Below are 26,444 nucleotides of genomic sequence, written 5' to 3'. Positions count from 1 at the left end.
TTTTTGTGGAAATGTTATAGAAAATAAGGGAAACGTGTTGGGGGTGATAAAACAAATGATTTGATTAATAAATATCAAATCTTTTGAGGTTCAGTAGTACCAATTTGTGTAAATCACTACATTTTGATAAAGCTCACTGCTTTGTAGTAGAAAGTGCAGTTGAATCTAAACATTTTAAAGTCATGCTGGCTTAAACAAGGTTATGATGAAGCAGATATTTTAGAGTTTTACAGTACTGTTGTTACAAAAAAGTCATATTTAGTAGTACTGAAATTTGAAAGGCAATTCTACAGAAATATATTTCATTGCATTGTGCTATAAGTTAAACATGAATATCAAGTGCTAGAGTTCTCTTCATTACTTTTTCCCTTACACAAGCTTTCATGAAAACAAGTTTAAAAAGTGTTTTTATCTGAAAAAAAAGTTCATCTATAAATTTTTGGCAAACTCTTCCTTCTCTCTTTTAAAACTAGACAAAATATTATTGCTTTATTTTTTTCTTCAGGAAGATGTTAATTTTCCAGTTACAAGCCACAAAATTTTTCTCCTGTACTAGTCAGACCCTCAAATATTTCTCAGACATTCTTGATTGTCATCTAGCTTCTAAACAAATATCAGATGTGAATTTAGATGTGATAAGGACTGTTATAATGGTTGCTGGTTTACTCTTAGAGGATAAGTTTATCAATCCAAAGTTCACAAGCATAGTTTGCAGTTGAAATACATATAAATAGAATTTGTTGAAGAAAAAACAATCTAATTTCTTATGGAATTCCGTAATTTTGTTAGATGCCATCTGGAAGAGTGGAGAGGAAGAAAGGGAAAAGTGGAGCAGATAGGATATACTGCATGGGAGCTGCTATAGCCGTGATGGCGAAACTATGGCACGCGTGCCGCAGAGCCATCCCTATGGGCACACGCGCCATTGCCAGACAGAGGGACGCAGGGCCGGGCTCTTCCCCTCCTCCTTTCCACGCATGTGGAGTCCGGGAACAGCTGCGAGAGCTGGGCAGGGTGAGGGAACCTATAAAAGGAGCAGTTTTTGCGGGAGAGTGAATGAGCGGCCTTTAGAAGCGACCAGTGGTGGTTTTCAAATCATTTAACAACCGATTCTCTGCCTCGCCTTCCCTCCATCTTGGTCGGGCTGGGCTGCTCAGGGATCGGCTGAGGGTGGAGTAGGGTGGGGGTCATCAGGTCCCTGCTGGGAAAAGGTGAGGCGGACTGGCTAGGTGGGCGCAGGAGGGCGATCACGTAGGATTGCATAGAAGGGGCTGGGGGGGTGGCCGGCATGGGGGAATCAGAGCCGCCATCTCCTTTGCACAGTGCAGCCCCATTGGCGTGGGTGGAGACAGCCCCGGATGGCTGGAAAGGAGCCCTCACCTGTGCGGGTCCTGTGGCTCTGACGGGGGTGGTGGCTGCTGCTCCTGCTGCTCTGAGCCCCTTGATCAACCAACCACACAGGAAAGCAGGAGGCAGTAGTGGTGATCCCTGCATTGCCAAGCCCAGCCAGCAGCAGATCTGGAAGCGAAGCTGTGCCACCCATCCCTGCGCCGATGGGGCTCCATGGCCAGTTCACTATTATGCAAGACAGCCAGCATGCTGTGGCTGATGACGGACACCATCGCTCCCCATGCGCTCGCTGGCCTATGTGGGCACACTATCCACATTATGGCACTAAGAAATCCCACTAACCTGCCCAGAAAGGAAAATTTGTATTATTATTTTTTAGAACTAAAGCAGAATGGGAGAAAACAGAGAAGTTGCTGGACTGAAGAATAAGTTGGATTGATAATCTTCACATGGTCTCAGAATTAATTTATTGGAATTTCCAGAAGAAATACGTATAGCAGGAGCCCCATCGGCACGGGCGGAGACAGCCCCGGGACAGCTGGAAGGAAGCCCGGCCCATCCACTCGACGGCTCTGACGGGGGCAGCTTCTGCTGCTCCGACCGGTCAACCATGCAGGGAAGCAGGAGGGGCAGCTGGTACGCAAGATCGTTGCCTCGTCGGGCTGCCAGCAAGCAGCCGAGGCGACTCCAGACCCCTGGCTGCCCCTCCACCTCCTTCCCTGCATGGTTGACCAGTCGGAGCAGCAGCAGAAGCCACTTCCATCAGAGCCATCAAGTTGATGGGCCCAGGCCGGGCAAGGGCTTCCTTCCGGCTGTCCTGGGGCCATCTCCGCCCGCGCCAATGGGGTTCCGTGGCCAGTTCGCCATTATGCAGGACAGCCAGCATGCTGTGGCTGCTGATGGACACTGTCAGCCCCCATGCACTCACTGATCTCTGTGTGCGGGGGCTGATGGTGTCAGGCAGCAGCTGCTCTGGCCCCTTCCTCGCCTTACCCCACAGGACAAGCCTCCGGCCCACAGCCCCACCTGCCAGAGACCCCCTGGATCTCCCCCAATCCTGCCCGGCCCCCACAGGCAGCCCTCCCCATGAGCATCATCAAGTTGGTCACGCCATCGTCGGCCATGCCCACCCAGCACCCAGCAATAAATAAATAGGTTTTGGGTTGCAGTTTGGGCACTTGGTGTCTAAAAGATTCGCCATCACTATGCTATAGGGATGTGGTTATTATGTACATTAGATTTGCCCTGCATATCCCACTGAGAATCAGTTTGGTGTAATGGTTAAGGCATCAGGTTAGAACCAGGAGACTGTGAGTTCTAATCCTGCCTTATAAAGCCAGCTGGATAACTTTGGGCCAGTCACTTTCTCTCAACCCTAGGAAGGAAACAATGGCAAACCACTTCAGAAAAACCTTGCCAGGAAAATTGCAGGATCCTGTAGAAGTCCAAGAATCAGTCATGATTGCACAGGGGGGAAAAAAATACAAAGCAACACTGAAGACTCGGAAAATCTTATGAACAGTGAACTTATCCCATGCATTCCTTGATTCTAAAAGCTATTCCAGGTTTCCTTTTTAAAAAATTATGAGACCCAAACACTTCAGGAAAATTTTGAGAATGTAAGTATTTGCTTTCCATTCAATGCAAAGTGCTTTTCATTTTATGCACTACCCAAGTAAATTTGTTTGATTTCCTTTTTCTAAAAAGTTCAATAACAAACGAAGGATGCATCTCAATAGTATAACTCTGTTTCAATTATCCAAATTCAGGCAGCAACAAACTGTGATTGCTACTAATTTATAGCTGTAATTTCATACAATCCATAGATCTATTTATCACCCAAATATACTGATATATACGTATACTGGGACTGTGCAGCACTTCAGATTCCATATAGAAATGGTGCTTTGTAGAGCTCTGGGGCATGATTATATTACCACACTTCAATATCTTAGACCAGTGCTTCTGTACCCTGGCAACCCTAAATATGTGGACTTCAACTTCCCCAGCCAGCATCTGGGAGTTAAAGTCCACATATGTTAAGGTTAGTTGAGAAGCATTGTGTTACAGCAGTGGCACTTTTTCCTAAGTGGCTGTATATAATCACTTAATGATACCAAAGAAACAAAAAAATGTTTTAGATAATGACATGCAAGTCTTAAATTCATTCATATATGTCCTCTATATGTTTTTCAGATTGAACAACATAATGGACAGTTCTAACTAATTAGAAGCTATTTATACAATAACTTAGAGCAGACATGTCAAACTCACGACGTCATGTGACGTCGCGCAACATATCGGGCCGGTTTTGCCATTGCCGGCAATGGGGTGGGCGTGGCTTCCAGATGATGTGTCTGGCCCGCGGGCCAGCAGTTTGACACCCCTGACTTAGAGGTTTTTCTTCAGCTTTGTTTCCATCAGTCTGTGGATATGATCTGATGTCATACAATGTATCCCAATAACCTCTAATTATAGATATACAGGAAATCAAAGTACAAAAATTAACATCAATTATTTGCCTCTTCCCACTCATACATAAATAAAGCATCTTGTCCAGTGTCCTTGTCAGCATTTTATTTAATGATACCAGAATGTATTGCACTTGACAGAACGTGGTATTAGTGTTAATAGCATAGAAAACCCATGCAATTGTACTTGTTATAAAACTATTTCAAAAGGAGTGCTGTAAAATGAGCCCTTTTCTAAAATTATGGGTCCCATTATCCTGGGGAAGATACACATTTTCTACTAGTGTCATGGTAGTGGCCTTATGTTCTTCCCTTTAGTAACTTTTTATCCTAATTTGTTTATTATTTGACTTAATATATTTTATTGACAAAGCGTGAACTGAAATTCACTTCAAAATACTTTTGAAGAGTTGGATGGATTGACCATATTAAGTTACCCAGGTGCAATCAACACCTTCATGCACATTTTAATAATTCATTTTTATTTCTTTTTCCTAAAATATATAAAAGACAAACACGCATTTTTAATTATCCAATGAAATACTGAACCATTGATCAACAGCTTCATACAGTAGAAGCATGATTTATGCAACATTTATTGCATAGGTCATTCTTCTTTGCAGTGGAAAAGCGGAGCTTCATTGACACCCATCCTATTTTCACCAGATTTTGTTGAATTTATGTGTAAGGTTTTTTTTTATTTCTCTACTGCTGATAGCAGAGAACAGCCAATTTATTCCACACTATTTAAATCACGTGATTATTGCTTTGGTAAAAACAAAGCAGCTCTAGTCTTAAAAGTTCTAACTTTTCTCTACAAATAAACACAGAAGACTCTCAAATCAGTTGCTAATACTGTATAGTCATGATCTAAGCAGTAGTGTTAGTAACCTTATTTCAATGATTGCTGTGGAGGTGGCAACACGAGCAGAATGGGAATACTTCCAGAAAGCTATGGCTGGGTGCAAAACAAGCTAAGGCTGCAGGCTGCCTATATCCAGTTTAAAATGATAACAATTCATCATTTAGGAGGAAGGGAAGTAATTCATTACCAGAATAATTCAATTCTTAAGGAAGCATAAGATTCTAATGCCAATGCACCAAATACTGATTTTAAAAATGTACAGATTTCCAAATAATTTATCTTCATTTTTTTCAGGATCTATTCCCATTAACTGTTATAGTGTGGTATACCACCAAAAAGTAACAATCCAGGGCAAAAGGCATGGTTTTAATTAGTTTAGTTTGTACCTTGTATCGAATCTTCAAAAATGTGGGTTGAACTGTGGAATCTTTGATGCTCTCTGAGCTTGTTTGCTTGAGGACATTTCATTACCCAACTAGATAACATCATTAGTATTAGTGTGTGGAGGAAGGGTTTTTACTCCTGTTTATATACTGTCATTTGCCCTGTATCTCCATTAACACTGGCAGGGCAAGCTACTGCATATAATCGAAGAGAACACCCCCCCCCCAACAGTAATAACGTTACCTAGTTGGGTAATGAAATATCTGCAAGCAACAAAGTTTAAAGAGCAGCAAGGACTCCATTGTCCTACTTTCTGTGTAAACAGACAGGAGGGAGTCACAGACAATTTTGCATGTACTGTACACTTTTGCTTCTGGCCTTAGTAGATGGCCTTGATGATCTACTTGTTCCCCATTTCAACTAGAAATCACAATGGCTAATCTAAAAAAGATGTAAGACAGTACAATAAGAAAATTGGCAAGCATAAGTATTGCAGGCAAAAGTGTGCCAAAAATGCCATGAAGTCAAAGAAACATTTACCGCAGTGTAGAAAATGTCCTGAACAAATAAAAAGCATTTGCAGAAACTTAATAAGACAAGAAATTGATGAAGCCCCATTAACTCAAATAACGTGATCTCAAGTTTTTCCACATATTTTTGTTTCTGGAATAATGTTCAAGCTTAGGCCATTTTTTTAACCTCAAATCATGCAGCCCATTATAAATATTGAAAAAAATACACAAATGTGAATCATATTAATTTGCATATGAAAATGTTCCAGTTTTTTTCCAGAAAATTCACATCTCTGAAAAAAAGCTGAATATATCACTAGAGTGGGTTGTATATTTAAAAAAAACCGTTACAATGGTTTTAAGGCACCTTGCATTTTTAATATAAATGTCATAACAAAAAAAATCTTAATTTTACACCCTATTGTATTTTAATTAACACAAAGACATGTTCATTTCCACATCCTTTTTAAGTGTGCACAGGGATTTCAAATCATTTCTATGGTATATACACACTAACAGCAGTTTGGCTCATAATTTTTTTTAAAACCAACTAAGTTACAGTTCATCATGTCCCTGTGGCTCCTGGTCTTTCAGTTTGAATTCTTCAGAAGTAATCTTGCCATCTCCATTTCGGTCCTGATTGTTGAACATATTTTTCACAATTGTTTCAGAATTGTAACCAGGGGCTAGCTTTCCTTTGCCAGAGTTGACTTGGTCATGGATATATTTATTGAACTAGAATTTAAATGATGAATAAGAATAGGAAATAAAATGAGCTTTGGTATTGTAATTTAAAAGCTGCATATATCAGAATTCATTTCCATATTTCTGCATTTAATACTAAGACACAATAATAATGCTGGTTTACAGCTGGAGTTACCATGTTGATCTGACTCACTGAAATTAACGTAAGTTAGTCATTATTGAGCCTGCATCTAACCCTCTGTTTGATGAGCATGTGTGTCATCAAAGTGGTCTAAGTTGCAAAAGCTTTTGTGTTGATGTCTTTTGAGGTTTTTTATAGCCCAATGCCACACTATACAGAATTGATTTTACTCAAGTTCTTTTGAATCATGCTCATTGTATGACTGATTTCTCATCTTTGCAAAGAAGCTTGGTCTTTCCAATTTCAACTGCAAAATTTGCATGCAACTTTCTAATTGACATATCTGCTTACTTCCAGCAGCAATTTTGTTGGCATTATATTAGCATATTAAATCTTTAAAGCTGACATGAGAAAAATTCCCTCAATCCTAGTCAAGCTCATGAGGCTCCATTTGACAACATCTTTTTTCATGCCCTTTGCAAGAAATATTTTCCCCACTTTTGATGTTAACCAGCAGCATTATAAGAGCCGCTTATAAAAATAGATTTAAGGTAAGTACACACAGTAGTCCAGATTAAAAAAAAATTATCCTTTCTGGTTTTTTCCTGATCTTGGTTAGTGAATATAATTACTCACAATATGGAAGAAGGGCATTAACAGTATTGACCAGATTTCTCATAGCATTGCAAAACTGACACTGAAAAAAATCACTACCCTATCTTTTCTTCTTTACCGAATTATAGTATAGATAGTGTGCCAGGCTTAGTTCAAATTAAGTTAAAAAGGCATGGGAATGTTAATTTTTTCTAGTATATCAGTATGAATCGGAGTTTTCACAAATTGCAACCTCACAGAGAAAACAGCAACCAAAAGAATAAATTGGGATGGGAAGTGAAAATTACTGCCTCACAATGAAACCCAGTTTTCAGAACTAATACAAAAGTAAGCAAACTCATCCCACCCCTTAACTAATAAGGTTTTTATTTTATTTTTTTACCTTCCAAACAAAATGTTTTAGTATTGTATAAAAAGGTATGGTTCTGCCATTTTTTGCAATTTATCAACTAATAATTAAATTTAATAATTTATTTTTGCCTAGCCATAACACAACAAGGTAGTTAATTTTATTCATGAAAAGATAGTCATTTATCATGTCTAGGGCATATAACATAATGTAATATAATACATTATACTGTACTAATACTATAAAATAAAATTTACATTGTGATTTGAGAAGTAGATAAAAGAACCACTACAGAACATGGTATATCTAAGAATTTGCTGCTATCCCTCAAAGAAAACCCTTATAAACCAGATTTTCTCCCCTCCAAAATAGCTTCTTACTTCTTCTAGAAGAATTTCTCCATTGTTATCCTTGTCTATTTCTTCAAAGAGGTTTGGCGATACGTCATCATGCCACACAAACATATAGCCCTCTGGTAAGCCAGATACTAAATCAAGCAGCTCAATGTCAAACAGTAACACAGCACTTCCAGGCACTTCTCCTTCTGCCACATAAAATGACAAAAACCAAATCTTAATATTTGCTTTTGGGAACGTTTTGTTTTGCTCTATATTTTCAGTGGCAGTAGGCAGTTTTCCAGCTAAGTAGCCACATGTTAACATTTTTAAAAATGTCTTGCAGAGGGCATGACAACTAATTTAGTGGTATCACCAGGAAGCGGAACTGAAAATGATCTATTTTGCGGATTTCATAGATAATGAACATGAAAAATAAGTTTCCAGAAGACTTCATGAAAGTGAAATGATCAGGGATAATGTAGAGGGTTGGGAGTGGGAGACAGAAATTCACCCCTAGCAGGATAAGCAAGTTATGCTATAAATCAGGGCTTTTCAACCAGTGGTACCCATACCACCAGTGGTACTTTAGCACCTGGCAGGTGGTACGTGACCCCTAGCCAAGTGTAGCGGGGGAGGGAACCAGCTAAAGTGGTGCTGCACAGACCTGGAGGTCAGCTGGAGCTGCAGAGCTTGGCAGAAGCCCCAGGATTGGCGCACATGGCGACATGGTAATTGGAGCTTCCAGCACACCCGGAAGAGAAAAGCAGGAGGAGGGAGGAGAGAAGTATAAAAGGGGCAGGTTTTGGCGGGAGAGGGAGAGAAAGAGTGAGAAGAGGCTTTTCTAACCAAAGCAGTAAGGAGAGACAGAGCGAGTGGCATGTTTTTGGAGGAAAGGTGAGTGAGCGGCATATTTAGCAAGCGGCATGTTTTTGGGGAAAGGGCGCATGAGCGAGCGGCCTGTTTTCGGGGAAAAGGTGAATGAACAAGCGGCATGTTTTGGGGGAAAGGGTGAGTGAGCAGGGCAGGAGCCCCAGGATCGGCATGCGCTTCTGCAGGGCTATGGGGGCTCAGCAGGAGCCCAGGATCTGTGCACGCAACTACAGCTGATCAGTACTTCTGCTGAGCCCCTCAGAAACACCAATCATCCGGAGCCTGGTGCTAATCCTGGCACTTCTGCTGAGCCACCGAGAAGCATCGATCAACTGGAGCCCGGGGCTGATCCGGGCACTTCTGCTGAGACACCCCCCCCCCAGAAGCACCGATCAGCTGGATCCCAACGTTGATCCTGGCGCTTCTGCTGAGCCATGATGAAGTGCCGATCAGCTGGATCCCGATGCTGATTCTGGTGCTTCTGCTGAGCCCCAAAAAAGCACCAATCAGCTGGACCCCACAGCTGATCCTGGTGCTTCTGCTAAGCCACCCAGAAGTGCCGATCAGCTGGACCCCGGTGCTGATCCTGGTGTTTCTGCTGAGCCCTGACAGCCCTGCAGAATCGCCGATCAGCTGTCAGGGCTCAGCAGAAGTGCCAGGATCAAAGAAGGAAGGAAGGAAGGAAGGAAGGAAGGAAGGAAGGAAGGAAGGAAGGAAGGAAGGAAGGAAGGAAGGAAGGAAGGAAGGAAGAAAAGAGATGGGAATGAGGAGGGGAGGAAGGAAGGAAGGAAGAAGGGAGGAAGGAAATGGGAATGAGAAGGAGGAAAAAAGGAGGGGAAGAAGGAAGGAAGGAAGGAAGGAAGGAAGGAAGGAAGGAAGGAAGGAAGGAAGGAAGGAAGGAAGGAAATGGGAATGAGAAGGAGGGAGGCAGGGAGGTAGGGAAAAAGGAAGGAAACCCCTCCCTCCACGGTAACCACAATGCTAATGTGGCCCTCAATGAAATTGAGTTTGACATCTCTGATATAAAAGGTTGTTAAGTGAATCTGGTTTCACCGTTGACTTTGCTGGTCAGAAAGTTGCAAAAGGGGGTCACATGACCTTGAGACACTGCAGCCATCATAAATATGAATCAGTTGCCAAGCATCCAAATGTAAATCACATGACTCTGGGAATGCTGAAATGATCTTGTGTGAAAAATGGTCATAAGTCACTTTTTTCAGTGCCGTTGTAACTTCAAACAGTCACTAAGCAAACTGTTGTAAGTCAAGGACTACCTGTACTTTATCACTTTTTTCCTTTTTTTTGGTCATCAAGTTTTTGACACCTTGCTAGGCGACTGATGGTACTTGGATATTGCCATATCCTAAAAATGGTACAATGGGTGAAAAGGTTGAAAAGCCCTGCTATAGATACTATTTCAGCAAAGAATGATAGAATGCAAAAATTAGATCCATTGAGTCAATAATGGATGCTGTCATTATTTTCTTTCTAGAAAATACTAAAAAATGTGATTATTTTTAGGCTTAATTTTAATGCAAAGTTATTTGTTCACTGACAATGCTTATCTCATTGCTTTATGACATGAGACTACATAGCTCATTCTAAGAGGTTCATTACATAACATGCATAAGACAATTCTACATGTGGACAATATAATTTCTATGCTAATTTTTGTTAAATTGAAGTTCAAGTCTTATTTAATGAATGAGACCTCTCTTCAAAATTATTTGTTATACAGTTCCAAATAATTTTGTTATATCATTCATTCATTTAAATTTATTCTACTGAGAGCAGAAGATAGAAAAAAGGGAATGAATCATATTGGAACTGCCTATGGATCTTTAAGTATAGTTTAACAAAGTGCATATAGAAGAGACTGCACAACCTCAGGTGAACTCAGAAGAAATTTGGATCAACTCACATTAATTTCTTTACTTCAGTACACTTCAGTATTTAAAGGTCTTTGAAAGTTATATACTCACCAACTCCAGCTTCTCCATAACCAAAATGAGGGGGAATAATAATTCTTCTTTTTTCTCCCACACACATATCTCTAAGACCCATATCCATCCCCAGTACAACTTGTCCAGAACCTAGAACTATATTATATGTTTTCCCAAGGTTAACCCTGAAAAAGAACATTTTGATTCATAAAAATAATGAGCAACTCGTCCAATTTTCTAGCATCCTATTTACATGCAATGAACTACATTATCTTATTACTGATAGCGTGTTTCAAAGAAATCCAATGAAAAATGAGTTATATAGAAATCTAATGATCTAAGGGTGCACAAGTCTTCAGGTGTCCTTAACATTTAGGGGCTAATATTTAGATTGAAATGGAAAATCTATCTATTCATACAATGTTAAACCACAAAACTATTGCAAAACCCCATTTTACAATAACATTCCACCTCCTAAACATGTTTTTTGCTATGCCTACTATACTTTATCTTAGCATGCTGGCACAGAACAATATGTAGCACTGGTTTGCAACTATCATTTTCATCTCCTAAGAAAATTCATGGGAATAGTTGAAGCCCAGCTTCACATTTTTGTTTAGCATTCAACATATTATATTACATATTATTCTACCACCTCTTAGGTGGTAGAATAGGCCAGGCCATGGCCTATTCTCAATCAGGCCACATGGGTGGGGGGCCGGCATGCACAAAGGCTTCTCTCTTGAGTGGAGTTGTGCATGCACGCGCGCCTGCCACCGCTCACATGGTGCAGTTCCCCTCTTCCTCCCAGCCAGGCCGCCACGCCACAAGGTTGGGGACCACTGGCTTACATTAGGCAACACAGTATCAACAATAGAGACCTTCAAATATCTGGGTTCTATAATCTCCCAGGACTTCAAATGGACACCTAACATTACAACCATTATTTAAAAAGCACCATTTCCTGCGCCAACTCAGAAAGCTCAGACTGCTGGTAACGTTCTACAGAGGAATTATCGAATCTGTCATTTTTATTTCTATAAACTGTCTAGTTTAGCACAGCACCCAAACAGGACAGATACAGACTTCAACAGATAGTTAGGTCTGGAGAAAAAACTATTGAACCAGCCTGCCTTCCATTGAGGATCTGTATACTGCACAAATCAGAAAGAATGCTGAGAAAATATCTATAGACCCCCTCACATCCTGGACATAAACTGTTTCAACTCATCCCCTCAGGATGCCACTATAGGGTACTGCATGCCAAAACAACTAGACACAAAGACAGTTTTTTCCCCAAGCCATCACTCTGCTAAACACATAATTCCCATAGTGCTGTGTTATGCCTAAAGATATCTAAACATGTATTGCTATTATCAGTCTCATTTTTCTTATTACTTTCTCCTATTGGTATCCTATGATTTATCACTTTGTCATTAGTATCTAATGATTTATCACTTTGTTGTTTGTATGTATTCCTTGTGTATCCAATCACATTTGGCCAATAAAGAATATTCTGTTCTGTTCTATATTAGGTGAAGTAGGGCAAGCCAGCTGATATGAAGCAAAGAATCTGAAGGCACCATGATACCACTGGGCATCCTTAGTGGTTAAGGCACCAGGCTAGAAAGCTGGAGAACATAAGTCCTAGTCCTGCTGTCATGAAAGCCAGCTGGGGAAGCTAGGGCCAATCATTCTCTTAGCCCAATTCATCCACAGGGTTGTTGATGTGAGGAAAATAGGAAGAGGGAGGCTGTTGGTTTTCTGTGTTGCCTTGAGTTATTTGTAAAACCAACAAAAGCAGGGCCTGGAGATAGAAAAACAACTTCCATTGTTTATTTTCATAATTTATAAACCTTTTGTCTGCATGCAGGACATCACACACTTCTTTCAGTTATATTAAAGAATGCAAACAGCTAATAAAAAAAGGAATCATGTCTTGAGCCACATCTGTTTTTTTAAATTTTCATTCTTGCAGAATTATTTATGGCCAGATGATATACTTACGTTGAGTCTAATAAAGTGCCATCTAGGAGAGAAGCATTGTAATGATACTTCAAGTAATCGCCTTTCTTGCTTAGCACTGAACAGTTAGTAGGTTTGTAATAGGCTGTAACAGCAACCGAATCTGAAGGGTTGTGAAAATCTATCACATGAACTTCAAATACCAACACAGCTGATCCTGGGATGTTTCCTACAATATCAAGCAAGCACATAGTAATAGGCTGTTCACCTTTCTTCTCTTATTCATTTTACACCTTGTAAACAACAAAATCATCTATTGAAAATTGATACTGTGAAAATAAAGGTGTGGTCAAAGCATCTGCAAAGGCTATCCTGAATTATGCTAATGTTTGTGCCATTTTGTCCTTTTCCAACTGCAAAAAAATATATGTACTTCCACAATCATTATATTTGGGGAGATTACCATGGTTACCCATTTTGGAAGTGCGAATGTACTGAAGAAAAATAAGCAAGCTTAGAAACCTAGTGAAATTGTATTTTTTTATTGGGTGAATTTGCAGCTAAAAATTAGTGAAAGTGTTGGGCTTTAGGAAAAATCACTTGGAGTGAGTTTGGGTTGCTTCTGCATTTCCAACAGAAAGTATGGATTCTCACTCATTGTCACAAAGGTGCTTTTTCAAGAGGCAACCGTACTTGTTTTTCTTTGAAGATATTTCGCTTCTCATCCAAGAAGCACCTTCGGCTTTGACTGAACGGTGGGGAATGGAAGGATTTATATTCCTTGCAGACAGCTGGTCATTTGCATTCTTTTAGTGAGTCACTGAGGCCACTTGGAGGTTTATCTGTATCCTCAAGGTGCAACTAGAGTGGTGCAAATAGGTGTGGAATCTTCTTGGAACTGCTGAATGAAGACTCCACACCCAATGCTCATCCAGTCATTGGTATTAAAAGTATTGGTATGCAAAGATCCCAACGTGTCTTCCCTTTTCTGTTCTTCCCCATTGAGAAAAACATCACCCCTTTTGCATGTCTAATATAGGATCTTTTATATTAATATAATGATTTTATCTAATCATTCCAAAGATGTAGAAAGCTCCTTTTGTGTCTGGCTAATGTTAAGTGACAAAACATAATAACAGGATTGTTTCCAGATAACTTGAAAAAGGCATCCATTATCTCCAAAGGTAGAACTATTGTTAGCATCTACAAAACCAAACCAAAAAAAAAAAAGATTTGCCTAGGGAGCTCACTAACTGTAGTAACTGTCACTAAACTTTTGTGGGGGGAAAATGTGTTACTAATTCTTTCAATTACATATCTAATTCTGGATATGTTGTAGGTAGGAGAAAATGTTCTTCAAGCAAGTACTATCAAATAAGCCATGATTCACTGATAACATCTACTGATCCCTATTCTACCATTTGTAATAGCAGAATTCACTATAAATTTGGTACAAATCTCACATGGAGTGCAGGAGTCAGGTGCATTGACTTTATCACTCTTTGATCCTGGAACACATGCTTAAATCTATATACTATATATACTAAATATACTAAAATAGTAACTGAGCTGCAGGACATTAGTACTTAAGAAAGCACCTGAAATAAAACTTATACTCACCTCTTCCCTCTTCTCCATATCCAAGATGAGGTGGTATTATTATTCTCCTTTTCTCTCCAACACATGCTCCAAGCAAACCTTCATCTATCCCAGCAATCACATAACCTTTGCCAATGTAGGTGTCATAGGTTCGATTTCGTGAGTAACTACAGAAGATACATTGCTTTACTGCAGTTACTATCAATTGTACCACATTTACAATTTACTGAGTATGATGGCAAATACAGAAAAAATATAGATGTAATCTATATATAATTTAGTGTATGTATATTCCATGTACACACTACCATCACCCCACCTGTTAAACTAGAAAAGCTTATTCAGCTAATGGAGCATTTGCTTGTAAAATAGTTTTACTAGAATAACCTCAGCCAGGAGCATATTGAGCAGTGATGGGTTGCGGCCACAATACAGCAAACTAAAAAAAACCTTGATTTTCAAAGCCTTAAGTTTATGTTATTATCCTTTAGGGTCTTTTTGCCACAGTTGTTAAGCAAAGCATTGCAGCTATTAAGTGAATCACATGATCATTAAGCAAACTCAGTTTCCCCCAATGACTTTGCTTGTGGGAAGCCAGCTGAGAAGGACACAAATCATATGACTCCAGGATGCTGCAACTATTGTTAAGTACATGCTGGTTGCCAAGTGAACAAATTTTGATTACGACTGTGGAGATGCTGTGATGGTCATAACTGTGAGGACCAATTATAAGTAACTTTTTTTCTCAGTGCTGTTGTAACTTCAAATAGTCATTAAATGAATGGTTGTAAGTTGAGGACTACCAATATAAGAATTAAAAATAAGACTTCCAGAGTTTCTGAAAAAGCTAGGAAGCCATTAAAAAGAATTTCAGTAATTGCTGAATATGAAATGTAAGCTCTATTTATAGTGAAATCAAGATTCAATTTCTATCTTTTGCCCAAGCGCAATGGATTAGATGTACCCTTCTTTTGGGTGGAAAACTTGGTTTCTATCTGATTAGTGTATGGGTCACGGACACAACTAGTATCAAGTTGTTTATTTTTGAATATGGGATAACTAATTCTCACGAGTATGTGTGATGTCTCCCTGTTGTTTAATACAGCAGTGTATACATATTTAAAGAATATAGTAGTATTACATGTGTGTTAGTTAGGAATATAAATGTACATGTTTGTATGCACATCTGTCATAACATTAACTGAAAACCAGACTGATCTGCAAAATGTTTGATACAAATTTTCTGAAGGAACATGGAACAGAGAACTAATGTATGAAAGTTAGTTGTCTTTGATAGGAAAAAAAGTAATTGCAATCAGAGAAAATAGCTGTGTACAAGAGAGGGTAATTCTGCCCATATGGAAGTGAGAGTTGGTGTATCAAGAGTATAATAGGAATGTGGGGCACAGTGACTCAGCAGTTAAAGATGCTGACCTTGTCAGCTGGAAAACTGACAGCCCAGTTCAAGACCTGAGTGCCAGGGGTGAGCTCTTGTTACTTACCCCAGCTCTAGCCCACCTAACTATTTGAAAGCATGTAAATGTGAGTAGAAAAATAGGTACCACTTTGGTGGGAAGGTGACAGCATTCCATGCCCCTTGGTGTACAATCAGGCTGGCCAATGACCACAGAAACATCTTTGGACAACGTTGGCTATGGGGATGAGCCCTCTTAGAGTCAAGCATGATTAGACAGAGGAAACTTTTATCTTTCATAACATGGAGTACAGTAAGACTACAGTAGGAATAGAGAGGGATTTAAAAGTTCATGGTATAAGGAGAGACAAGCACAAGAATAAAGGAATCCTGAACAATATGGACTGAATTCAAATTAGTGACCAATATATAGGGCAGCAGTCCCCAACCTTTCTGGTTCCGCAGACCAGCAACAACAGTGATGATGGGGGGAGGGGATGGTTTTACGTGTGCACCCACCACTTGCACAAATGGAGTTTTGTGCACTCATCTGCCACTTGTACGGACCGATTCCCAACGGGCCATGGACTGGGACCAGGCTAAGAACCAGAAGTTGGGGACCCCTGATATAGAGGGGACATATAGTGAGGAGAAAAAATTATTTGATTTCCTGCTGATTTTGTACCTCTGTGATTGCCAACAAGGATTTTGCCACCAAGAACTAAATCATGTTTTGAGACGGGGTCAAATACTTATTACACTCATTAAAATGCAAATCAATTTATAACTTTTTTGTTTTTCTGGATTTTGTTGTTGTTGTTGTTGTTGTTCTGTCTCTCACTGTTAAAATAAACCTACCATTAAAATTATAAGACTGATCATTTGTCAGTGGGCAGATGTACAAAATCAGCAGGAGATCAAATATTTTTTCCCCTCACTGTATGGGCATAGTGTGTGTGTGTGCATGTGTTTGTGTAGGAAATGACAAAGACTGGATATGGGTACAAGTTCAAGAGTGGAATTACCATTAGCCACCTTCTCTACATGAATGATATCAAGCTATATTCAAAGAATGAACATGATATCAACTTGCTGATCCACCTGACATAGATCTAGAGTGAGGACACTGGATAGCATTCAGAATAGTTGTGAGTGTAACTGGATGGTAATCAAGAGAGGAAAGATAATTAGGACTGGTGGGGAGGAAATACCAGGAGGTAGTAGACATACAGACCAGTTTCAAGTACTTTGGTATCCCACAGTCACATGGAAACCATCACAAGGAGGCAAGGAAGACGCCAACATATAAATATCATCAAATGATCAGACAGATCTTGAAGAGCCAGCTCATTGGTAAGGACAAGATCCACATCATCAATACCTATACCCTGCCAGTCATCAGATAATTGGCAGGTATAATAAATGGGCCAAAGAAGAATAGGGAAGTTGCCCGTGTAAAGACTGAAAAGCTCATCACAATGTACAGAGGTTTCCATCCCAAGTCCAACACCCAGAAACAGTACATCAGATGGAAAGAGGGCAGTCAGGGTTTGATGAGTGTCAAAGTCACAGTCATGATGAAACTCATAGCATCCAACAGTATATCAATATGGCACCCTAATATGAGTTGCTGAGAGAATGCCTGAGGTAATTGCAGATGTGGGAAGAAGATCAAGCAAAGGAAGTGCCATGGCAAGACAAGACCCTACATGGGATGTATTTTGACAGAAAACTAGATGGAAAACACTGGGAAATCCTATAAGTGGCTGGAAAGGGCTGGACTAAAAGACAGCACTAAGGCACTGATCACAGCAGCACAAAAACAGGCACTAAGCACCAGATCCACAGAAGCAGAACCCTAGGTGCAGATTATGCAAAGAAAACTTAGAGACAATTCACATGTAATGAAAAGATGTAAGATGCAGACATGAACAGCATATACTGAATGGAACAACTAAGTAGCTGGCATTGTGTACAGTAACATCTGTACAAATATGGGCTAAACCCTCCTAAATCTAGATGGGAGATCCTACAGAAGGCTGTGGAAAATAAGAGGTCTAAAAGCCTGTAGGATTTCCAGAGCCAGCCAGAGAGGCAAGCATTGGCCAATCAACCAAACATTGTGATATTAGACAAAGACAACAAAAAACAGTGGTTGTGCCAAGTGACAGTAACATCAGGAGGAAGAAATATGGGAAACAGGAAAAGTACCAGGGCCTGAAAGAGGAACTGGAGAGGATGTGGAAAATTAAGGCCAAAATGGTCCCAGTGATAGTAGGAGCACTTTGGTGCTGTGTCTCCTAGGCTGGGTGGCTCCAACAAATCCTGGGTAGAACATCAGGGCTTTCTGTCCAAAAGAGAAAAGAATACGGTGCTAGGAACAGCTAAGATACTGTGCAGAACCCTCAAGCTCCCTGGCCTCTGGTAGAAGATCCAAGATCGAGAAAGACACAGACCACGCGTAAGGGTGAGAAGGGAATTGATGATAGACAGATAGGCAGGCAGGCAGGCAGCTTTTAGTTAATTTAACATACGGTACTTTAATATAATGAGATCTAAATTGCTTTTTATTCTTGCTCCATACATATTTTGATAGGCTTTACCTACTTGCACTGCAATGGAACATAACTCAGAGGACAAGTATGACCTTTGGATTAAGAAAATGAGTGTCCTGACACTTATTTTACATTACACTTATCACACATATTTTTCTCTCATTAATTCAGCAAATAGAAAATGCAAAATTTTATACGCTAATATTATTCTAATAATTACTGAACCATTTACTTATAAAATTGCATGAAGTTCAAATGCAGATGTTCCTAGATGTGTATATTTAATATTTTACAGGCTCTGCTTATGGTTTTATTAAAGGAATAAAATTAAGGGGAAAAAGTTGCTCCCATCAAAAGTATCTGGGTGAAATTCTTAATTTATTTTATTGGTATATTTGTTTATTTCTTGGAAAAAATCCATCTATATAATTGCTAAGATTGATACCAACTTGATGCTCATAATCAAACTTATTTATTAATCACTAATATATTTATACCCAGAAATGTAAAATGCTTTCTAACAAAGGTGAAAAAAGTAGCCAAGGACTGCTAAGAATATATACAGAATAGATTTTATGCTTAATTATTTAATTACCTGGAATCAAACAATGTTCCATCAAGAAGGGTACCATTATAGTGATACCTGAGGAAATCCCCAATTTGGGTTTGACGTTCACAGGACTTTGGCACATATAGTTTATCTACATTAATCCTGTCTTTAGGATTGTGTAGATCTAGAAGAGCTACATCAAAGACAAGAGAAGCTTGACCAGGTATTTCTTTCCCTGTAAACAAAGTATACAGAAAATAAACAAGCTGAATTTTTGAACATTTGCAAACATTTATTATACCTTATTTTGATATCAGTTTGAGGCTATTTGGATAATGTTCACTATTGGAAGGAATAAAGCTGGCATATATCCCGTTTTGATTTCCTATATATCAGGGGTGTCAAACTGCCGGCCTGCAGACGCATCATCCAGAAGCCGCGCCCACCCCATTGCTGGCAATGCAAAACTGTCCCGATACGTTGCGCGACATCACGTGACATCGCGAGTTTGACATGTCTGCTATATATTGTGGAACTTTTAGAACTTATTCTGCTGTTTTCAATGATTCAAATATTCTTGAGTAGGTAAAGGCTTTGCTAACCTACATGAAAACCTCCAAATGAAATGGAGTAGCCCATCTCTGTTTCAATTTTCTTTCTTGGAGACAAGATGTATATCAAAGTTTAAAGAATGTCACATTGTTTAAACTTAACATTTATTTATATTTATTATTTAAAGGTAATAATATAATTAGGCTTCTGAGTTTTCCTGTTTCTGTGGTATCAATTTCATTTTAAATTAAAAATCTGGTTTTGTTGGAACATATTCAATTCACATGCAGATAAATTTGATTTGTGATAAAATAATGGGTGAGTCAGCTTCTAGAGTCTGCTGTTATTTTTTTTAGCCCCTTCTTGGGGAAGCTTTTTTATTCTTCCTCCCCTTCCTTGTAACATGGAAAAACAATGTTATTCTTTAAAAATAGATAAACAAAAATAAGATGTTTATTAAATTTCATAAATTACTTCAACACCATATGCAATATTACAGAAAGAATCATGTTAAAATACTACAAATCATATAATAAAGGAGGAAAAGGAGGATTGAGATGAAGGAGAAGGAAGAGGAGGAAGAAAAGAAAATAAATTTTATATGCTCCACTATTGAGTTAAATATTCTTTCAATGGATTTTGCATATTTTAATTTTAATATTTAGTTTTTAATATTAATTTTTATATATGTACTATATATGATTGATTTTACTTACACATTGTTTTTATGGAGTTTTATGGAGAATATTTGGTCAGATGGGCAGCCATATAAATTAATTAATACAAGTAGCCAACCACAATAATTTTTGGTCAGATGGGCAGCCAAATAAATTAATAAAATTAACAACACATAAAATTTATGCTGTTCAATTATAACAATTATTTGTATTAGAATGTCCATTAGGAATGAGTAAACTTTCAGATTAGTCAAAATACATTAAAAATCCTACTGATTTCTCTGTAAAATAGCAAAATAATTTACCATCTCCATCTTCTCCATATGCCAAGAAGGGTGGTACTGTGATTATGCGCTTTTCTCCTACACACATTCCAAGAAGACCTTTGTCCATTCCAGGGATTAACCACCCAATTCCTACATAGGTATCATATGTTCGCATTCTATTGTGACTGAAGATATAAATAAATTCCAGTGAATTCCAGATCATTTTAATTCAGAGAGAAACAAGAGGATTAAATATAACAAAATAAGAGGATGTGGATTTGACTTGTTCTCAATACACACATACATATGTGCGCACGCGCACACACACACACACATTTTATGTTCACTACAGCTATCCGTGGTGAAGAAACACCTGTCTTCATCAGGAGTCTTGGGAAATATTGTTAAATATAATGTGCCTGGTAGGTCAGATCAAGGACACAGCATTTTAGTATATTATGTAAAGTGGTGCATTGGGAACTCTGATAAATCTGGGTAGAAGGGCACATCCACTTTTGCTCCCAGCTGATATTTAATGTGTGCTATAATTCAGAAGACTACACAGAGCACTGACAAGTAGCCATTAAAGGTCTAATCCAAGTGTCATGGATGGCAGAAAAGTCAATACATCATGAAAAAGAGTTTCATGGATGGCAGAGAAGTCAACACTTTTAATTATGCACTGAATAAATAATAAATATGTGCCATGCTTTAGATCTTAAGGCAGAAAGATGCATCAGACTATGTGGAGGTACCAATGTACCACTGTCTCCAAATGCTTAAAGTCACTATACCTTTGTCCAGATTCATATAACAGCCCTCCATAGCTGCAGTGTGAAATCTAGAAATACACATTTGGTTTCAGGAGTTGCAAACATGTGTTATGTATATGTATCTTTCTATCATCAAATAAAAACCTCTGAACTTTTCATAAATTCTTCCTTTTATCAGTCCTTTATAGTATTTAGCTATTGTTAGTAGTAGAATTTGTGAGAGAGGGGAAAAAAAGACAAACAATAGAAAAAGGAGACTATAAAGATCACCAAACCAAATAAGACTAAACTTGATAATGAGGGGTTTTCAATATCCCAGCATTTTGATCTTATATTATTTTAAAACTGTAGATCACTGTTAAAATTTAAGTAATACATAAATATCATCAGCAAGAATCAGCACAGTATAAATCAATATAATAAGATGTAGAATTAATTTCTATCCAAGCAGTGCAAATGTTAAACTTATTTAACAGATCACTGAAAATTAAAACATTGACTTTATTCTAGTAGAAATTTACAAAACCAAATAGTTTCCAAGTTGGATTTAACATTGAATTTGACTGGATGACATTCAATGTTTATGTCCCCCAACACATGAAAAAGACAAAATATTTTATTGTTACCTTGAGTCAAATAGTGTTCCATCCAAAAATGTTCCATTATAATGGTATCTTATAAAATCAGACACCTGAATTGTCCTTGAACAATTTTCTGGCTTGTAATATGTCTGAATTTCAACTTGGTCTTCAGAATTCCAAACATCAACCAGAAGGACATCAAAATTCAGAACTGAATTTGCAGGAATTACACTGGCTATGGATGCAAAGGATATTAAAAAGGAATTAAATCAAATTCTTTACCAGCTACCAGTATTTTTTTAAAAAAAAAATCTCTTTTTCTGATTATTGTATTCAACATCTTGTACCACCAATACAAAGAAACACAGAGAATGCTAAGTCTTTTTTAAATTTATGCACAATACAACAAATATATCAGTTATCATATTTTAACAAAGGATAAATCATAATACAATTTCATTTCTGAAAAATTACATTACAGTAACCTAATATTTTTAATAATCTAACATCCATCCATTAGGTCAGACATGTCAAACACAAGACCCATGGGCCAAATCCGCCCCGCCGTGTGGTTACATCTGGCCCAGAGAGCTGCCCTGAAAACAGCAAAGGACCGGCCCACGGCACCTTGGCCCAGTCCAGGCCGACCAAGCGCTGATCTACAACCTGGTGCCAGCCATCAAAGCCAGGACACCCTCAGCCTTAGATCCATGGGGCAGCCCTGAAACCAGCGAGGGGCTGTCCCCACCCCGCCCCCTAGGCACGCATGCAGGAGGCAGCAAGCAGGCGGAGTCCAGAGTCCCTGCTGATCATCTTGCCCACAGACTGACTTCCCCCAGGATGCCAGCACTCGCTGCCTCTTATGCGCACACCTGGGCAGAGCAGAGGTGGCGGGGCAGCTCCTCGCTGGTTCCAGGGCTGCCCCATGGATTTAAGGCTGAGCACGTTCTTGCTTTGATGGACGCTACCAGGTTGTAGATCAGTGCCACACACACCCCAACCAGCACTTCCATGGCCCTAGCCTTGTAGCCACGAGGCTTCCCTTTCACCATGACTGGCCCTGCCTGCCCGCGTGGGATAGCGACGGCCGGCGGCAGCATGGCCACTAGCAGCGCTGGCAATCTCTCCCCCTCCCATTGTTCCTTCCTGAGTGCAGAGGAAGGAAAGAGATGAGAATGTGAAGCTGGGAAGGAAGGAGATGGAAATGAGGAGGAGGGAGACAGTGAAGGAGGGAAGGAAGGAAAGAGGAAGGAAGGAAGGAAGGAAAGAAGGAAGGGAGGGAGGGAGGGAGGGAGGGAGGGAGGAGAGGCAACTTGTTTGGAGAAACCCCAATTCACGCAGTTCTGCTTCAATCCTAGATCCATTGAGACTTGGGCTCAAAGGAAAAAACAATTTTATGTTCTGTTTTGTCACAGACAGGACTTTGTTGGCAATCCAAGTTAACACTGATATTCCTAAATTGTGAACTCTTTGGAAAGTATCCCCTCGTGTGTTGCAAACAGCCATTTCCAGTGGGGAAAACAGGAAAAAGCAGAGTGGGGAAAAACATTTTCCTTTGTTATATTTCTAGTCTGAATTAGGCCATGGCAGGGTCCTTACAGGAGAGCCCTTTTAAGGATTATGTATTAATAGAAAAGCAACTAACTTACCTCTGTTCCTAAATGCTAAAACTGTTGCACTTAAAAAACAGAGGAGCTCTGATCAACTATCACAGCCACCATTTTGACAGTTTTGCTATATTGTTGTCTATGGATGCCCCCACTAAATGCAAGCATGGGATAAACTGGGCCTGGATTGTTCTCAGTCATCTAAGTGGCCACAAACTACTAGCAAAAGCAGCATTTGATCACAAGGCAATGAGGCATCAAGAAATGTTTCTCCTTTTGCTTTTGAGCATCCAAGAATGAACAGGAAAGAAGACAAAGAAAAAGAAGAAAAGAGGGAAAGAGAGCAAGAAGGAAAAAGAAGAAAAGAGGAGAAGGAAGAAGGAAAATGAAGAGGGAAGGAAAAAAGAAAAGGGGGAAAGGAAGGGAAGGGAAAGGAAGGTAGGTAGGTAGGTAGATTATAATGAGAGGGAGGAAGGGTCTGAGGGAAGTCCTGCCTTAACACTTGGCCACGAGCAGTCCTGCTGCCCTTTCGCCATCCCCTTGTCCTCTCCTGGTGATCTCCCATCCTATCACTGAGGATGCTTTGGTTACAAAGCCAGGTCTCCTCGCATGGAGAGGAAGTAGGCCTCCTTCTGACCTGCACACTTTGCCCTCCCGCACACACTATGAGCAACTCGGCCAAGGAGAGTAAGCCAATCAGCAGCAGCCTTGAGGAGGAGGTAAGCGCAGCCAGGCACTCCCTTGGGGAAGGCTGGACTGGGTAGTCACCCTCCACTGCCCAGGACCCCGGGTAGCCTGCATCTTTGGGGGTCTTCTGTGTGGCCTGAGAGGGACAGCAAGGCTCCTCTGGTGGACATGAGTATGGTGCTCCTCCTGGTCTCACCTTCTTCCACTGGAGCCAATGGATCCGCCCAGCCCCGCCCAGGCCATCCCCTGGCCACGCCCACCTGAGGTCAACCACAACCCTCATGCGGCCCTCAATGAAATCGAGTTTGACACTCCTACATTAGGCTAATGCAATGAATTATTTTTTTAAAGAGGTCAAGAGATCAATTCTAACTATGACTATATTAATACAACACAATGTACACAACTTACACAATTTATACTAAGATATTGTTTCTTAAAATGTGGTCCTAGGACTCCTGGGGGTTCCCCAAGACCTCTCAAAGGTTTGCATAATCAAAATATTTGCCAACATATGTTAAAAATAATACAATATTAAAATTCCCATCAAACAATCATGAGAACCAGTAGCAAAAGTCAATACATCAATTTTAATTTTTAGCGTGGCAAATACCAATAAATATAATACATATAAACAAAATCTCTTTGGGGGTTCACCATACATTTTTATAGTAGGAAGATAAAAAGTTTAAGAAACACTATACTAAGACATCAGTCACAGACTACACAGACTACAAAAGTTGGCTATCACAAGATGCTATAAAACAGGCAAACCATAGAGTGAGTTAGAATGGGAAAAACCAAAATATAATTCAGAAATGGACAGAAACTATTTTAAGTCCATTTTCGCAGTGGGCTGCTATTCTTTATAGAATTTATTTTTACATTTCCTGCTGATGGACAGCAATGTAAGACACTGCCACATACGCTCAAACAAAACTTACTTTGAGAAATTATAGGATACATATTAACAGTCCTGAAAAAAATTAGTACAAGCCTACCTTTTGATTCCATTTGTTTGTTTAATGTATTTATAACAGGCCCAAGGAAAAGTATACATGTACTATTTGTATGTTTGATTTAGATACTTAAAACTTATATAAACTTTGTTCTCAAGATCTTAAAACATTATCATGCATGAAAGCAATGAAGAAAGAAAACATTTAGCTATACAGTTTTTTTCCCCCAATATTTTCAAGAAAACTAAAGCTTCTAACTTGAAAGATACAGGTAGTCCTCAACCTACAACAGTTTGTTTAGTAAGTGTCTAAAGTTACAACGGCACTGAAAAAAGTGATTTATGATCGTTTTCACACAACAGTTGCAGCATCCCCATGGTCACATAATCAAAATTCGGATGCTTGGCAATTGACTCATACTTATTATTCAGAGACATGTGATCACTTTTTGTGACTTTCTGATAAGCAAAGTCAATGGGGAAGCCAGATTCACTTAACAACTGTACTACTAACTTAACAAGTGCAATGATTCAACTTAAAAACTGTGGCAAAAAAGGTTGTAAAATGGGACAAAATTCAGTTAACAACTTTCCTGCTTAGCAACAGAAATTTTGGACTCAATTATGGTCATAAGTCAAAGACTACCTGTACTTCCAGATTTGGGTTAGTTCTTGAGTGCAGATTTAAGAAACAAATCAAACTCTCCACCAATTCCTGTCACAACAAAGATAAAATTATGAAAGGCTGTTTTTCAAACTATGCAAGATATTAAAAAAAATGACTCTTTAGATCAGTGAAGTTTTAATTTGGTGACGTTTTTCAAAACATCATGTGACCATGACTATCTGATTGAAGCTCCACTTTTTTTTAGATGCATTGCACGCATGACCTTTATTAAAGAGACATTTTTCAGTCACATATCATTTCTGACCTGTTCCCTGTGGAAACTCCTGGTGAGTTATAGGAGAAATGATTAAAAGATGAAACAAGAGCATAATCAGCAGCCCAAAGTAATAATGACATGTGTCACCCATTTTAATTTCAAAAAAACCTCTATCTAAACTAAAAAATAAGTGTAATGTTTAAACACAAATGGCTAGTGACTGCTTTGACCTACTATCATGGCAGCGAATATGGTTGCTGCTGCATCTTACTCTACTATAACAACTTTCAGCTACTGGCCTCTTCAGATGTCTTCAGTTTACAACTCAGAATTCCTTTACCATGCTGGCAAGTAGGTGAAGGCTATACTGTATTAATCATGGTGCAAACTATTTTTGCATGAAAGAATAGCGCAACATTAAGAACTATTGTGCATTATTTGCACAAATATAGCAAAACTACTTCCTTTTATTCTTAAAGAGATCGAGATGCTCACAAAATCCTTTCAATGATCTTAGAAGAATGTTGAATGTTGAAGAATGAGAACTTAAATATCTTCTTTCAAAAAATTAAACCAGTAAGGCATCATAGCATGATCAACATCAATAAGACTCTCTAGGCCAGTGGTTCTCAACCTTTTTAATGCCGCGACCCCAACCGGTCGTAAGTCGAGGACTAAACCGGTCATAAGTCGAGGACTAAACCGGTCGTAAGTCGAGGACTAAACCGGTTGTAAGTCGAGGACTACCCAACCGGTCGTAAGTCGAGGACTACCCAACCGGTCGTAAGTCGAGGACTTTCCCTGCCCGGGAGCGCCGCGCATGTGTGGTTCCGCCCCCTGCGCTGGCCGAGGC

At 39.3% G+C, this 26,444-nt stretch overlaps 1 protein-coding gene across 3 annotated transcripts in view; it reads right to left on the bottom strand.

The window, feature by feature from the left end:
- Positions 1-3,907: 3,907 nt before the first annotated feature.
- The window catches only part of FKBP9 (FKBP prolyl isomerase 9), a 32,990-nt gene continuing 10,453 nt past the window's right edge, over positions 3,908-26,444 (bottom strand). For 2 of the 3 annotated variants that reach the window (XM_015811751.1, XM_015811748.1), the window contains exons 3-10: positions 21,501-21,690; positions 20,141-20,286; positions 18,652-18,841; positions 14,109-14,254; positions 12,531-12,717; positions 10,563-10,708; positions 7,753-7,916; positions 3,908-6,317 (exon numbers count right to left, since the gene is read on the bottom strand). In XM_015811751.1, coding sequence (XP_015667237.1) covers positions 6,138-6,317; positions 7,753-7,916; positions 10,563-10,708; positions 12,531-12,717; positions 14,109-14,254; positions 18,652-18,841; positions 20,141-20,286; positions 21,501-21,690 — 1,349 coding nt within the window. In that variant the 3' untranslated portion in view covers positions 3,908-6,137. The remainder of the gene's footprint in view (positions 6,318-7,752; positions 7,917-10,562; positions 10,709-12,530; positions 12,718-14,108; positions 14,255-18,651; positions 18,842-20,140; positions 20,287-21,500; positions 21,691-26,444) is intronic. The other variant, XM_015811749.1, reaches the window with a different exon arrangement.

This window comes from Protobothrops mucrosquamatus, unplaced genomic scaffold (genome assembly GCF_001527695.2).
Source record: "Protobothrops mucrosquamatus isolate PMUCROS unplaced genomic scaffold, P.Mucros_1.0 scaffold48, whole genome shotgun sequence".
In the NCBI taxonomy this organism is placed as follows: Eukaryota; Metazoa; Chordata; class Lepidosauria; order Squamata; family Viperidae; genus Protobothrops; species Protobothrops mucrosquamatus.
Note: the sequence above shows the minus strand (reverse complement) of the source record. Positions and strands in the feature narration are given on the sequence as shown.